General features: G+C 41.2%; 1 protein-coding gene across 3 annotated transcripts in view; it reads right to left on the bottom strand.

Annotated features, from left to right (window-relative positions):
* CEP85 (centrosomal protein 85) overlaps positions 1-16,311 on the bottom strand; it is a 40,219-nt gene that overhangs the window by 4,696 nt on the left and 19,212 nt on the right. For 2 of the 3 annotated variants that reach the window (XM_079150062.1, XM_079150063.1), the window contains 8 exons: positions 12,309-13,003; positions 11,287-11,420; positions 10,650-10,767; positions 9,235-9,420; positions 5,720-5,872; positions 5,385-5,536; positions 3,906-3,999; positions 2,957-3,007 (listed from right to left, as the gene is read on the bottom strand). In XM_079150062.1, coding sequence (XP_079006188.1) covers positions 2,957-3,007; positions 3,906-3,999; positions 5,385-5,536; positions 5,720-5,872; positions 9,235-9,420; positions 10,650-10,767; positions 11,287-11,420; positions 12,309-13,003 — 1,583 coding nt within the window. Of the gene's footprint in view, positions 1-2,956; positions 3,008-3,905; positions 4,000-5,384; positions 5,537-5,719; positions 5,873-9,234; positions 9,421-10,649; positions 10,768-11,286; positions 11,421-12,308; positions 13,004-13,286; positions 13,578-16,311 lie in introns of those variants that run through there. The other variant, XM_079150064.1, reaches the window with a different exon arrangement.

Below are 16,311 nucleotides of genomic sequence, written 5' to 3'. Positions count from 1 at the left end.
ACCCAGGGAACTCCACCACTGAGCTGCTTCCCCAAGTCCTTTTAATTTTTTGAGTCAGGGTCTCACTAAGTTGTTCAGAACTTTGCTATATTGCTGAAGGTGGCCTCGAACTTGTGATCCTCCTGTCTCAAGTTGCTGGGATTACAAGTGTAGCCACTATGCCTGGCTGAATGTAACTTTTTTGAATGCAGAGAATGTGCTAGAATGTAACTTTTTTGAATGCAGAGAATGTGCTATTCGGTTGAGTTCAATACTCATTGAGCATTTACTATGACAGGCACTGAGGATACTGAAAAGAATACCAAACAGTCCCTGTCTTTTCTTTTTTTTATGGGGGGGTGGGGTCAGGGAGCAGGGGCAGTACTAGGGATTGAACCCAGGGTACTTACCACCAAGTTGCCTCCCCAGCCATTTAAATTTTTTCTTCCTTTTCATTTTTTATTGGTACATTATATCTGTACATAGTGATGGGATTTATTGCTGTATTCATACGTGCACACAGTATAACAATATAACTTGGTCACTATCATTCCCCAGCAAAAGTTTTTTTTTTATTTTGAGACAGGGTCTCACTGAATTGCTCAGGCTGGCCTCCTACTTAGGATCCTACTGCCTACTCAAATCCTGAGTTGCTGGGATTATAGGCAGGTGTTACCACACCCAGCCAAAGAACCTCTGTATTTGAGAAGCTAACAGTCACATGCCCCTGTGTATGCTTTTGACAGAGACAGACAGGGGCAGGAGAGCACACTCACAGGCATCTAATCCGGTGAGTATTCTGTGTGTGCATGTGTTGAGGGGTGATTAAAGTCAAAGGGAGGAGATACTTTTTATTTTCCTGTCTCTCATTCTATTCATTCCAGTTCTCCCCGCTCCACTCTGCAACTGATCTGAACAGATATTTCAAGTGCAAAATTTTTAAACCTTTCCTTTCTTTGGTGGTATTGGGGGTTGAACTCAGGTACTTTACCACTGAGCTACAGCCTCAGCCCTTTTTATTTTGTGACAGGGCCTTGCTAAATTGCCCAGTCTGGTCTTGAACTTGTGATCCTCCTTCCTCAGGCTCCTGAGTCACTGGGATTATGTGTATACCACCATGCCCAGCAATTTCACCATTTCATATTAGTACAAATATAACTACCAAGGCTCATGACCACGTAATACCCAAGATGACCATGATGAAGCCACCTTATTCTAGTAAATTCACCTGACATTAATTTCCCTGCATTGTCTGATAATGAGTAAATGTATCATCTAAAATGCTGTACTTAGGACAAGGGATCTAGCTCAGAGGAAGAGCACATGTTTGACATGTGTGAGGCCCTGGGTTCAAGCCCCAGCACGATAAGATAAAATAAAAATTAAAAATAAAATAAAATATTTGGCTTCTTCAAACTTTTTGAGACTTCAGGGTGCCAGGAAACCTACTTGGAGATCCATTAAAAACCCAAGTAGTGCTGGGGATATAGCTCAATGGTAGAGAACTTGCCTCACATGCATGAGTCCCTGGGTTCAATCACCAGTACCACAAAAAAAAACAAAAGAACCCTACTAAAAATCTGGCCTTTTAAATGGATATATATGTTCACTAGGTTTGACTACCTCCTTAAGGACTTGAAGTGATAAGCTAGTTAGATATAATCCAACCCAAACAAAAACAAAGGCAAAGGGAGAACCACAGCCATCAGTTGTTCCTCAGAGGGAGTGCATTTCATGTGTTTGGTCAAAGAACCACTTTCAGTGCCAGGTGTGGTGATGTACCCCTGTAATCCCAGCAGCTTGGGAGGCTGAGGTAAGAGGATCATGAATTCAAAGCCAGCCTCAGCAACTTAGTGAGGCCATAAATTACTCAGTGAGACACTTTCTCTTAAATAAAATAAAAAGGGCTGAGAATGTGCCTCAGTGGGTAAGTGCCCCTGGATTCACTCCCCAGTACCACAAAACAAAACCAAAAAAACCTCTATTAGTCCAAACAACATGAGTGAACTTGCTTTGCTCAGGATTTCTTAGAGAACCCAATTAAGGACACTCCCACTCTGGTCTAAAATAGAAACCAGGAGCTAACTGTCTTTGTTTCTTCCCTATTCTTCAACCCCCCCACACCCTGTCAGTCACTGAATCCTTCTAAAAGTCAATTAAGTCTGTCCCCTCGTATCTCCTCCTTGCTATGCTGCCTTATGCTACATTCACCCATAACATCTCTAGAATTTCTGTGAAAGTCCCCTGGCTGTGCCTTTCTCTAGGCTGTCAATCTTCCACACTTAATTCTGAACTGCAAGTCTGACCACATCATACCCTTAAAATGTGTTTCTATCACCTACCTAAAGAATAAAAGCTAACATAGACAAGACCCTCCCATAGCCTGGAACTTCCAAATCTCCTCTTATCACCTTCCAATGAATAGTCAAGTGCTGCATAATGATGTTTTGATCAATGATGGGCTACATACACCTATAGTTTGTGTAAGTACACTCTATGATGTTTGCGTAATGACTAGGACAAAATGAATCCCCCTGTACCCATTATTAAGCAGTCCATGACTACTTTAACAACATCAAACTGTGTGGAGGTCTATGTTCAAGCCATGCTGTTTCATACCTCCATGTTCCCACTCAAGCTGTTCCCCTTGGAATTCCAGTACCATCCTACCCAGCTTTTCTTTTCTGCCTGCTTAACTCCTACTCATCCTTCAAAGCTCATGCTCTCCAGAAACCTTTCTGTGACATCACCTCCTCCCACTGATTCTTCTGTACTTGCTCCCCAAGCACTGTGCTGAAACTCCTGTCATATCTGTTCTCCTAACAAGACTGTATGCACAAAAGCAGTGACTGGGTTTCATTCTTCTTGTATCATTAACACTAAGCAAACTGCATGGCTGAGAACAAAGTGAAATGTTGGCTGAATTCTAGAGTTTCTACCAGGTCCGACCCACTACATCCCAAGGACTCCTGTTTACCTGTATTTGTGAGCACAATTGATCAATCTTCTGCTGTTGCTTCTCTACAATCTGAAAGGCAAAGTTACCAAGGCTGATGGTGAGATGAGAAGGCAAGGACTACACTAGGATCTGTGGTCTGGCTATCAGCCCCACTAGCTACCATCCATTAATTTTGATCAAGATGAAAATTAGTTAGTTTTACCTACAGAAACCTAACTCAGATTCTGAATTTGGCTAGCTAGCTTTACAATCCTGTTCTCAGATCACACAGAAGTTTATGTAGGAATGTGATATGGTACTGGGGAAGCAGGGAGCCCTCACCCTAACTATAGTGAAATCAACGTCATACACAGCCACTAAACACTGTGGTTTTTTTGGAAAAGGACATGGCTAAAATTTCAATTTAATGTTGGTCCTAAATAGGGTTGTGACAGTTGCTACTTTGAATTTTGGTTACACTGACTATCCAAGGATACTCTTAGCAACCAGCTTCCTGACCTTTCAAGACCTTGGGTGTTCTCTGGACCACTTCTGGGTCTTCTTTTTTGCTGACCTGAAACCAGTCTCACCAGCAGGCCCCTGACTCCCTCTTCTCTTTTGAATTGGGAAGCCAAGCCACCTCACTGGTTAGAACTCTGTCTGATGCACGTGGTTCTGCATGGACCTGAGCCATGACTAAAGTGCACCAAGCTTCAAGGCACCATTTTGGGTCATCTAGTCTGGATGATGAGAGGCATGCCCCCCCCTAACTTCTGCCGGTATTTCTGATGAATAAAGTTTACCTGTCATAAGGATGAATGTCTAAAACGCAAACTTACTATGCAGGAGTGATTACTTAGAAGACAGAAAAGCTCATAGTAGCAGATCCTAGGTGGTCCAAAACCAGGAATTCAAGGTTCGTTCCAAGTACACAATCTTTTTTCCCTCCCAGCCTACCCCTCCTTACAGCCTGGACACCCTCGGTCACCTTTCGGAGGGAATCACATTCCTTCTGCCGGGACTCCATTTCCACTTTGGAACCTTCTCCACTGGTTTCCTCCGCAGACTGTTTATCTTGCAGGCTGAAATACAGTGGCCTCTTCAAGAACTTTGGAGTTAGAAGTATCTGGTTTGACTCCTGCTGTTTTTTGGGTGTTTGGGCATGACACTTACTCTGGCCCCTCCAAGCCACAGCTAGGAATAGAGACTTAAGTCTGCTATAATGTGGGGTGTGCCACCCTGAAGTTACTCAGTGTTGGTTCTCTTCCCTAGGTCAGAATCTATGTAATGCACCATCAATTCTTTACTTGCTAAAGCCTCTTGTATCCTTTTTTTAAAAATTTTTTTTAGTTGTTGATATATACAATACCCTTTATTTTTATGCAGTGCTAAGGATCAAACCCAGTGCCTCACATGTGCTAGGTAAGTGCTTTACCACTGAGCTACAACCCCAGTCCAAGGTTCTTGTATTCTTTGTTTTGATATTTTAAAAATAAACATGCACTACACATATTTACTATAGAAAATATGGAAAATGCAAACATCCTGCTATTGAGCTGAGTTAAGTTGGGTTGACTTTCATCTTACATTGTATTGTACTATATTTTATTTTATTTTATGACAGGGTTGCTTAAGTTACCCAGGCTGGCCTCAAACTTGCAATCCTCCTGCTTCAAGCCTCCTGAGTAGCTGGCAGTATGAGCATGTGTCACCACACCCAGCACAGAGGAACTTCTTATTTCTTAGCACTCACATTCTGGGGAAGAGCCAACTTTGTCATCTAACCTTGCTTCTGACTGACCAACAGCACCCCTCACAATCATCTCAAGCACAGCTCGTCTGCTGAGATAAACAACAGGGTCACTGTGGTTGAATATGGGGGAAATTCAATCCACCCATTAGAAACTGGATTTGATCCAAGAGGCTGCTGAGACATAGCCTCCACAATTTCAAAAACTGCTATTAATATGGAAGAGCCTTAAGACACCCTGGGAGCACATTATAGCTTCTTGTTTTGTTCTCAGAACCTGTCCTGGCAATTGAGAGCAATTCTCTAAGGGCTGAGAAGAAACAAAAGGTGTTCCTGGTAGCCTGTGGCTTAAAAGTTTCCAAATATGGATAACCCCCAGGACCTACTTTTGAAAATATACAGATATCTAGTTTCCTAGTTTCTAAAGTGTTTCATTCATCCAATTTATACATACTCAAGATTATATGCCAGACATTGGGCTGAATCCTCCCAAAGGATACAATAAGCCCTCAATGCACCTCCATACATCCCTTGCTCCATCCCAAAGACACATTCCCTGCCCATTAGCAGCTTTATTATTCATAATCTGAACAACATGAAGCTCAAAGGATGAAGAGATTTGCACAAGCATTCAAAGTCATACAGGTAGGTGAGTGAAGTAGCTAGCACCATAACCTAGCTCCTTCCTCCTTCCCTTGATTCCACAGGGGTATTTACCTATGTCTGGTGGAGAATTCTGCTTCTCTCTGTCTCAGGCTTTCCAGTTGCTCCTCCTTCTCTCTGCAGGCTGCCTGGGTCTCCTCCAGCAAACTCTCCAGCTCAGCCACTCTCTCTTGCAGCTCTGTGCTCTTCAACTCACAGTCCTTAAGCTAAGAGACAGAATCTCATGCTTGGGTCAATAAGCCAAAGAAGACAGATAAAAACCTGGACATGACTCCTTTGTGATTTTCCTTTCAGGAAGCTACAGGGTAACTACAGACAGCAGATAAGGAGAAAGTTACCCTGCCTGGCCACCCCTACTTGTCCTGGGTGTGCCCAGACATTGCTGCTACCTGCTGGCTCTGCTTCTGATGGTCTTCCAGTGTAGGCAGGTCGGCCAGGTAGCGCTCCAAGGTCTCAATACGCTGCTGCTTTTCTCTGTTCTGCTCTGATTCTTTCTGACATTTCTTTTTCAAATTATTGATATGTTTGTCACGACCTTTGACCTAAGGAAAAAAGGTCATTTGTCTCCATTCACTATATTAAAATTAATTAATTTGTTCTGTTTAATTATACATGATAGCAGAATGCATTTTGATTCATTGTACACAAATGGAGTAAAACTTTTTTTAAAAGTTGCAGATGGCCAAAATACCTTTATTTATTTGTTTGTTTATTTATTTACTTTCAAGTGGTGCTGAGGATCAAACCCAGTGACTCATGCATGCTAGGCAGGCACTGTTCCACTGAGCCACAACCACAGCCCCTCCATTCACTCTTTTATTTATATTTACATATAAATAAAAACATATATTTTAAAAATATATACATATATATTTTTCTAATTGTCAATGACCTTTATTTTATTTATATGCAGTGCTGAGAATTGAACCCAGTGCCTCACACCTGCTAGGCAAGTGCTCTACCACTGAGCTACAACCCCAGCCCTGCTTACACTCTTTATAAGACCCTGAACATTAACTTCTTCAAAGTCACCACTGTCTCTGCCATTAGAGCTGTGCATATTGTTCTACTGCAATAAACACAGAAAGCTGCCAGGCGTGGTGGCAAACACCTGTTAATTCCAGTGGTTCAGGAGGCTGAGGCAGGAGGATCATGAGTTCAAAGCCCAGCCTCAGCAATTCAGCAAGGCCCTGAGCAACTCAAGGAGACCCTGTTTCTAAATGAAATATAAAAAAGGGGCTGGGGACAAGGCTCAATGGTTAAGAGCCCCTGGGTTCAATCCCTGGTTCCAAAAAAGAAAGATAGAAAACTAATCAAATTTTGCAATTTTGGATTGGGATATAAACTGCAGAGTTAACAAACTTAAAATTTCCAGTTAAGGACAGGGATGAGGGCTACTTAGGCAGCTTTTAAATACTGGCAGTAGCACTTCTGTTCTATGATAAAGATTTTGGTAGGTTCCTGGAGGTAACCTCTAAGCCTTTGGAATATTCTGGAATAGGATGGGAGTCATTTTTGTTAGAGGGCCAAACTTTATTAGTTTATACTAATAAAGATTCAGAATGGGGCTGGTCACCAGAAAGACCCACTGACATTTGAGTTTGACCTCCTGCAGGGAGGGGTAGCAGAGGGGTTGGGGCCCACATAAACTCCAATAAAAACTCTAGACACCTAAGCTTGGTGGAGTTTCCCAGTAGAACATAAGGATGTGCAGCGAGACAGCACTGATTTTAAAACTCTCCCACACTTCAACTAATGTCATTCTTCATCTGGTCATTGCTGATTGTATTTTTTATAATAATACTGTAATCAGGCCAGGCACTGTGGTATGCACCTGTTAGTCCCAATTACTTGTGAGGTTGAGGCAGGAAGATCACTTGAGCCTAGGAGTTCAAGACCAGCCTGGACAACATACTAAGACGCCATCACAAAAACAAAACAAGGGCTGGGGCAGTAGCTCAGTGGTAGAGTGCTTGCCTAGCACATGTGAGGCACTGGGTTCAATCCTCAGCACCATATAAAAATATAAATTAAAATAACAAAAACAAAAAAACACCCAATCTATATAGTGCTTCCTAGAGTTCTGGAAGTCATTCTTTTTATTTTTTTCTTGGTACCAGGGATTGAATCTAGGACACTTAACCACTGAGCCACATCCCCAGCCCTTTTTATTTTGAACTGGGGTCTTGCTAAGCTGCTTAGGGCTTCACTAAATTGCTGAGGCTGGCTTTGAACTTGCAATCCTACTGCCTTAGGCTCCCAAGTTGCTGAGATTACAGGCATGTGCCACCACATCTGTCCTTCTGGGAGTCATTCAAGAGAACTACTGAGCCTGCAAGAATCAAAGGAACACCTGCATTTGTAGCCAGTTGATCATAAGTATGGCCTCGGAATCCTAGAATTTGCAGTTGGCATCTGAAGTAAGTACATCTTGTTGGAGACGGTACCCTTAAATCTGAGGAGTCTGATGTTAACTTTAGGTAGTCTATTTCACAATTGATTTTCAGTGATATATATAATTAATTTCAGGTAAAAATGACCATAGATGTGTACCTCTTCTCCCTTCCAAAAGATACAAAAAAATAAAAGGAAGGAAATAAAGCATTAACCCATAAAAAAAGAAAAAAAAGACAGAGGAGCAGAGACAAAAGTATGTAAGGGATTTTAATATGTTTTCAGAAGATGTAAGGAGGTAGATGGGGTAAATGACTTGAGGCAGAGGAGTCACAATCTACAGTGGAAGTTGCAGACAACATTGAAGAAAATGTGTCCCTCACAACCCCCAAGAGCCTCTGTACTTGAAGCCCCAAGTATCTCTGGAGGCAGGTGTCAATGACAGACCTGAAAAATAGGGAAATTCAATGGAAATCTATATACAAGTTAACTGGATTATTACCCTCACCTTGGGCTTCCCCAACAGGAGATGGGGGATGTATTCTCTGGAGAAATCAAATGGGAGTGATTCCAGACTGAGGGATACCGGTAACAGTAGAGAAAGCGAAATATTGGGTTGAAAACAATGAAACTCTAAGCCCAATCACTTGAATCCAGAAGTTTGAGACTGGCCTAGGCAACATAGTGAGACACTGTCTCAATTAAAAAAAAAAGTTTGAGAAGCACTGTTCTAGTTGATTGACAAAAGTAAGCCAGGACTAAACACTACTGGTCATTCTCCCTAAGAATATGTGATACACAGCAAGCTGTGAACTGAAAGTACCAAAAGAACCATGAAAGTACCAACAGAATCAAAAGATTTTAAATCACTTTCTCCAATGATAACCAATCTGACCCAAAGGCAATCTTCTAAGAGCACAGGCAGAAATACACTCCCAAACCAGTTGCTCAAGTGAAATCTTTCTCTACTTTTTAGAAAGGTGAGGAGAAATCAGTCTGAATGGAATCAATTTACCATAGGCATTTAAACATCTTGCAACAGTGCCGTCTAGTTGGGCTGCCCAGGCTGGTTTTCTACCCAGGCCAGCTGGCAGCATATCACAACCTGGGTATTAAATGACTTTTCCTGATTGTGGTACTTTCGTGGAATAGATGAAGCAGAAAGGAGGGGTTCCATTTCTAGTAGATGGGTCCTGTGTGAGAAGCCAATGAAAGGTCTCGCTTAACTGGTTTTTCCTGGTTCTAAGAATGGGGACCAAAATAGCTGTTGGCAGAGAGGGCTGACTGCCAATTCCTTTGTGAATCAGAGTCATCAACTCCTTGGCTCACCCCCCCACTTTTTTTCAATATTAGTGATTGAAGCCAGGGCCTCACACATGCTAGACAAGCACTCTTACCAGTGAGCTATACCCCAGCCTTATTTCTCATTACATTTTGAAACAGGGTCATGTCAAGTTGTGCAGGCTGGCCTTGAAATCCTCCTGCCTCAGCCTCCTGAGTCTCAGCTTACCCTTTCTTCCTGTTTCTTCCCTTCCTCTGAATGCTTCTGCAGTGTCACTTTGAGAGACTCCCTGATGAGCTGGACTTCAACTTCTGATGCAGAGAGTTTCTTTTCGAGCTCGATTTTTTCTTTGCTCAAAGCTTCGGTCTTCTGTGCAAACTGTGCACGTAAGAAAGTATTCTCTCTCTGCAATTCCTGCCAAAAAGATTCTTAATATGCAACTGTTTTCTACCCTTATAGTCACATGTACTTTATTTATTCCCAACATACTTCATGGTCAAGCATCGCCTTTCTCCAACAATTTCTACAAGCAAAGCTTCTCAAAGTGTGGTCCTAGGACAAATAGCATCAGCATCATCTATTGCTAGAATCTGTTAAAAATGCAAATTTTGGAATCTTATTTGTAGGTTTATTGAATCAGAAACTCTGTGGATGAATCCCAATAATCTATGTTGTAGTTAAACCTTCCAGATGATTCTGGTGCACATTCCCATGCACCAAGGAACACAAGACAAGACAGCTCAAGACTTGGGCTCAAGGCCTGGCTCCCTCCACTCACTCTCTATGTGATCTTAGACAAAGTACTTCCTCACCCTTGGACTTTACTTTTTTCCATCAGTAACTTTGAGGACTAAACTAGATTTTTACCTATGGGCCCTTGCCACTCTAACATTCTATTCTTTTTTTTTTTTTTTTTTTAAGTTGTAGATGGGCACAATACCTTTAATTTGTTCGTTCATTCGTTCATTCATTCATTCATTTACTCACTCACTCACTCACTCACTCATTTGTGATGCTAAGGATAAAACCCAGTGCTTCATACATGCTAGGCAAGCGCTCTATCACTGAGCTACAACCCCAGCCCCTAACATTGTATTTCTGTGAGTTGGAATATTGCCTTAACAGGCCTACTAGGTGGTAAAGCCAGTACTATAATCTACTTAATACCCATCACTCAAAAGCACAAGTTGCAGAAGCTTGGTCAACAAAGCAGGCTTCTTTTCAAGCTCTCAATCCCCACAGACATTGACCTCAATGAGAGTATGGTTTTCTTCAGATGCTCCTAAACATGGAATAAAAATGAGGATAAATCTAAATCCCTCAACTGCCTCCTTTTCCTCCCTTTGGTCCTGATGGGTAGATTAGGACTTCTAAGAACACTGACCAACTCTAGGAACTTATCATCTACCTAATTCTGCCTTCCTTTTCCCCACAAGTGTGTCCTGACACCAAGGCATTTGGACTTTCACTCAGTTCTCCTCTCAAACCTTTTCCTCACAAGGGCACATTAAAGGGTGTTTTATAATTACTCTTTGAGGACAGGGACACCTGTGTTCCTTGATCCCTTTTATGTCTCCTGTATAGCTCCAGAGAAAACACTGAGTTATGACAAAGAGAATATTGTCCCAGCTGCCAATGCTTACCTGTAGCCTCAGCAAGCAGACATCCCCAAAGGGGGCAGGACGGCCCAAAAGGGCACTATGGACTTGTAATTCACTCTCTCGTACTTTTTGCTCCAACTGAGATATGTGTTTCCTCTGCCTGCAAAAGCCAGCAGAATCAGATATGGGATCCTGATAACCTCCTCACAATATTAGTTCCTATTATCCTTACACAGATAGGTAACAATCCTTACTACGTAAGCAAACACCCTTATTCCCAACATCAAATTTTTTTAATACATTTTTTTGGTTGTTGATGGAGCTTTATTTTATTTATTTATTTATATGCAGTGCTAAAAATTGAACCCAGTGCCTCACACATGCTAGCAAGCACTCTAGCACTCATCCACAATCCCAGCCCTGTACATCATATTTTGCCAAACAAGGAAAGACAAACAAAAAAGATGACTGAGAAATATGAGGAAAGAACAGCTGCAAGCTGGCACTCCTTAAAGCCAACACAGAACACACAACAGGCCTATCACGTTAGTCAGATACAAGACTAGGTCGCCTATCAATCTAGCACTACCATGAGGCAAGGCATGGGCTTAAACAGAGGGAGTGAACCACCCTTGGGAGGACCTCATCATATGCCCTCAGTGGTCCTTTTCCACCTTACTTGTCAATAAGGAGCTCCTTTTCCTTCAGAAGGTGTTCATTACTGTTCAAGATACTAATCCACTGTGCTGGCTCTAAGGTGGGCAGTAAAGGAGCAAAAGCAGCAGGATGGTGGCAGATGGCTCCATTCTGAAGCTGGAAGACAAACGGGTGAGAGGGGCTTGATCTTGACCATATGGACCTGAAACCCCTGAACAGTACCCAACTGAGTCTGCAATCAAGGCCCACTTTAGCTCAGCCTGATAAGGTCAATGTTTGTGAAATAATTTTAGCTCTGATGCATGACTGGAAAGAACCTGCCAGGAGAATTTCTGCCAACTAAACACTCCCTGCTCAGAAAGGCTCTAGCTTTTCTTTTTAAATCCCTTCAAAAAAGAAATATTGATGCATTATAATTATACATGATAGTAGAAGGCTTCAGTTTCTAAGGTCATTTATCTTTTATTATTTGGCAATAGAGGCAAATCAGGAGCTAAGATATCCTCACCAACCAGAGAAGGAGAATATATTCCGTTCCCTTTCTTCCTGTTCTAGCAGCACAAGGACTTTAAAAAAAAAAAAATACAAAAGTGGCAGAGGGGAAAGAACATAGGGGTTCAAGGACAATTTGTAAACACTAGCTTGTCACTTGCCAGTTTTGTGACCCTGGATAGATTATTTATTTTAAAAATCTGGTAAGTTTCCACATTTATGTCATCAGGGTGCTATGAGAATTAAATAAAATTGTATGTGAAAGTATCTAATCTACTGACTGGTATACAAAAAGTATGCAATCAAAGTTAGTGTCCTACCTTTTTGGGTTTTTCCTTATAATCCTCTACTTTGGAGAACCTATTTAGCGTTTAGATCACTAGCAAACCCAACGATTAAGAGTTCATGAACCTTCATTTCCTATCTATAAACATCTTCCTTATTTCTTAACAGATCTATTTTTTAGAGTTAAAATTCAGAGGACAAAGGCTGTATGGTTCTAACAACAACAACACAGGAACTTGCAAAATTCAAGGAAAGAAGGGTCTCTACCTGCATTTGCTCCATTTGTAAACGGATCAACTCCAGCTGCTGCCGACAAGTACTGAGTTCACAAGATTGCTCTCGTGGATGCCAAGGGTCAGGGCTTGGTTGCCATACCTGAGAGGACAGAGGCTTGGAGAGCCCAGGAGCAGGTTGGATCCCCAAAGGGAGCACCCCACTATTACTAGGGTGTGGTCCATTCCGCTCAAAGACAGCCCCACTGCCTGGTGCCTTCTTGGCCTCAGGCAATACTTTGTACAACTCCTTGTTTGTGTCAGTTCTTGGGTTGTGGAAGTGGACTCGGTAGTGGGGATCTGAATAAAGTGTCTCCATCACAGCCGACTGATTGAGGGTAGATTCCATGCTAGGAATGTCAAACTTCCTCATCTCTTCCTCTCTTTCATGGCCCACTGCTGGAAACCAGGACTGCTCAATCCCATTTTCTCCAGCAGCACCACAGAGATACATGAGATCTCTAGATAGGCCTGGAGAACGTTTTACTGAACCGAAGTCCCCATTTCTTGTCATCCCCACACTTTCTGCCAACCCTGACAAAGGAAGCTTGGAGGAAGAGGGTCCAGCAGGTGTAGAATTGGGTTTGGCAGGAGACGTCCCCAAAGTAGAAGGCATCACATGGGCTGTTGGGATAGTTATGTGGCTTTTGATAGGCTGGAAAGAAGGGCTTCCACTTGAACTGCAAAAATCTGTGGAGAGAACAGTCATCTGTAAGTTACTGAAGCAGCAAGGTTCCTTGAGTTTGACTTCTGTACCACACATTTTCTGCCTGTCCTCAGACATGGCCAAGAGGGTATCATCATTAGACCTATCAGGCAGAAAGACAAAGCAACCTAACTGGAAGATGTGTGATCTAAGATCTCAAATGCCATTCACAAGATAAACCAATAAAAGGCAATAATGGTTTTACTTTTAACTTATACTCGGTCCTTTGTACTTGAATAAACAAAACTGAACTTCAAAAACACTTACTTTAAGGGAAATGCATTATTAGGTCCTTTTTCTGGAAGTTTGGCAAGTCTAAATTACAATCCAATTTGATAAAAATATCCTTTCCAAGGAGTGCCGGAATCTTCTGACCTCCAAAAGCTCCCCAGTGATGGTGAGCAATGAATCTAAACTATCGAAAGAATAAGGCAAACTGGACAGTCCTGCGCAGTTATTTAGAGCAGGGAGCACAGCATCCGAGTCAGGATTTTGTTCTCTCTCTCCCACACCCCAGACCTGGCTGCCTGGTGATGGGAAGTTATTCTTAGTAACTCTCAGGTTTCACTTTAGCACAGTGAGCACTCTCAAGTGGGTACACACCGAAATCCTCTACTTTATATTTTGCTTTTCACTTGCCCCTTTGTTTGTACCCAACTGTGATTTTTAACTTTTCTTTCAAACTAGATGCTTCTGCTGACTCCTGTCTAATCTTGGAAGACAATACCAATTAAACTTGCTGTAGAAGGTTCACATTTCTACCTGTTTCCAATTTTCATGCACTACTTTGAGGAGAATTACAAGGTCACAGGACTAATATGACAGGGCAGTGGGATGCAAGCAAGTAAGACAGAAATGTAAAGTAAAGTGACATATCTATTACTTTCAGTAATCAGAAAACAGAATAAGGAGAAAAGAAATACTAATATCTCCTCTTTTCAACTGCCCAGTTCTCTTTTCCAAACCAAGCACATCTACCATAGAAAGAATACTACCAATTTCTTTTTTCTCTCTACCAATACAGAGCCCACTCAGTTAATGATGACAGATATTAGAATCTTTCCTGGAATTATGTAAGTACAGATCAGCTACTATCTTTTTACTAGCAGCTGTTTAAAACATGGGGAAGCCAAATTATCTAATGTAAAGTATCTGATTTCCTATATTCAGATGATCTTGGGACTGGAGAGAAAAAACAACAACACATAAACATAAAACAAAAAATAAAAACCTGAATAATTTCTGACAAAATGTATGAGCCTCTCAGGACTAAAAAGGAAGGAAATTTCTCAGTTAAAGAACATAGTTTTTGATGTCCCACAGCATAAGACTAGTCAACAAGGTTAATGCAGACTGGTGATTTCAAGCCTAGTAGGCAATCTACTTCAAACCCTCCATAACAGTACCATATGATCAGCTTTCACCTAGAGTCCCTATCTGCATAGTGTAATTATGAACAGAAGACAGTAAGGGAGTAGCACATGATGGGCTGCTGACTGTGCTGAACTTAGTAATACTTCCATTCTCCATCCACAGCACCACTCTCTCTTAAGACTCATCAAATTCAGTTTTGAGTCCATAACCCCCCCAAAATAAAAATGCTGAAAACAAAACCAAGGCGAAAAGAACCAAGTGATCTAAGAGAATATGGTTTTTCTAATTTTCCAGAAGACACATCATCAACAGATGAAGTTTTTATCATTATTTTCACTTGTCTAGTTGGTTTATCTATTTATATTAGTGAATCCACCTAATTCTGATGAACTACGCTATAAAAATGTCAAGTTAAACCTTTGGCTGGTGTGTGTTTTAGAATACTATAAAATGGAAAGGCAAGAGTTTCAAAAGTGGGTTCTATCTTTTATAATTTTCAAAAGCATTCAAGATTTAGAGCAGGGAAATATGGCGATTTGTATTTAGAGACATCTCCAGTTCCCAAAATCACTAGATTTTTTTGTTTATGATTCTAGAACTCTCCTCTCCTCAACCACTTTCCCTTCTCCTTTCCCATCAAAACAATTTCCTCAACTCTCCTTTCCCCTCAAAAACAATTCATCCTGGGCTGGGTGTGTAGCTCACTTGCCTACCATGCCCAAGGTCCTGACTTTAATCCTCAGCACTGCAAAAACACAATACAAAACACAATACAACAAAATAAAACAAAACCAATATTCTTTCTAGTAACCCTCCTCTTAATGGTAAAGGTAGGTTCTGTATTGCTACATCTCAATCACAACTGTCTACATTCCACGGTGGTTTACGAAGTATGGCAGGCAGTCTGAACTATGCCAGCAACTACAGGTTGAGTATCAGTTTTCCACACTTGAAACCAGAAGTGTTTCAGATTTTGGAATTTTTTGAATTCTGGAATATTTTCAAAGACTTTACTGACTGAGCATTGCAAATCCAAAACTCTAAAAATATGAAATGTCTGATCAAAAAATCTGAAATTCAACATGTTCCAAAATTTGTCATGCTCAAACAGTTGTGTGTTTTGGAGCACGCTGGATTTCAGATTTTTAGATGAGGGATTCTCAATCTGTATTTTCATCTTTAAGAAAAAGTTGAAAGCATTACAAGCTTTTCATCCACCTCTACCCTGTCCCTCAAGAATTTTGAAGATAAAACACCTTAATGAGGATGGAATCTTACAGCAAGCTTTTTAAATTTAAAGATACAACAATGTATTATTTTATGCCAGGATTAAGGTATATTGTCAACTAGGCTCCAAGTTAGATTCATGAACAAAACAATCAAGAGTTAAGATTAAGAGGTGATGGCGCATGTCTTGTAATCCCAGAGGCTCAGGAGACTGAGGCTGGAGGATTGTGAATTCAAAGTCAGGTTCCGTAACAGCAAGTCCCTAAGCAATTCAGGGAGACCCTGTCTCTAAATAAAATACAAAATAGGGTTGTGGATGTGGCTCAGTGGTCAAGTGCCCCTGAGTTCATCAAAAGAGGGCTGAGTACTATAGCTCAGTGATAGTGTGCTTGTGTGGCATGTATAAAGCACTGGATTTGATCTTCAGCACCACATATAAATAAATAAAATAAAGTATTGCTTCATCTAAAACTAAAAATAAATAAATAAATAAAAAGATTAGGATACGTTGGGCTGGAGTTGTGGTTCAGTGGTAAAGTGCTTGCCTAGCATGTATGAGACACTGGGTTGGATTCTCAGCACCACATAAAAATAAATAAAGGTATTATATCAATCTACAACTCAAAAAAAATTTAAATAAATAAAAAGATTAAGATAACTTAATCTTATGTAGGGCTGGGATGAAGCTCAG

This window comes from Sciurus vulgaris, assembly GCF_902686455.1.
Source record: "Sciurus vulgaris genome assembly, chromosome: 1".
NCBI classification, from domain to species: Eukaryota; Metazoa; Chordata; class Mammalia; order Rodentia; family Sciuridae; genus Sciurus; species Sciurus vulgaris.
The sequence above is the reverse complement of the archived record's forward strand: the minus strand, read 5'-3'. Positions and strand labels throughout refer to the sequence as shown.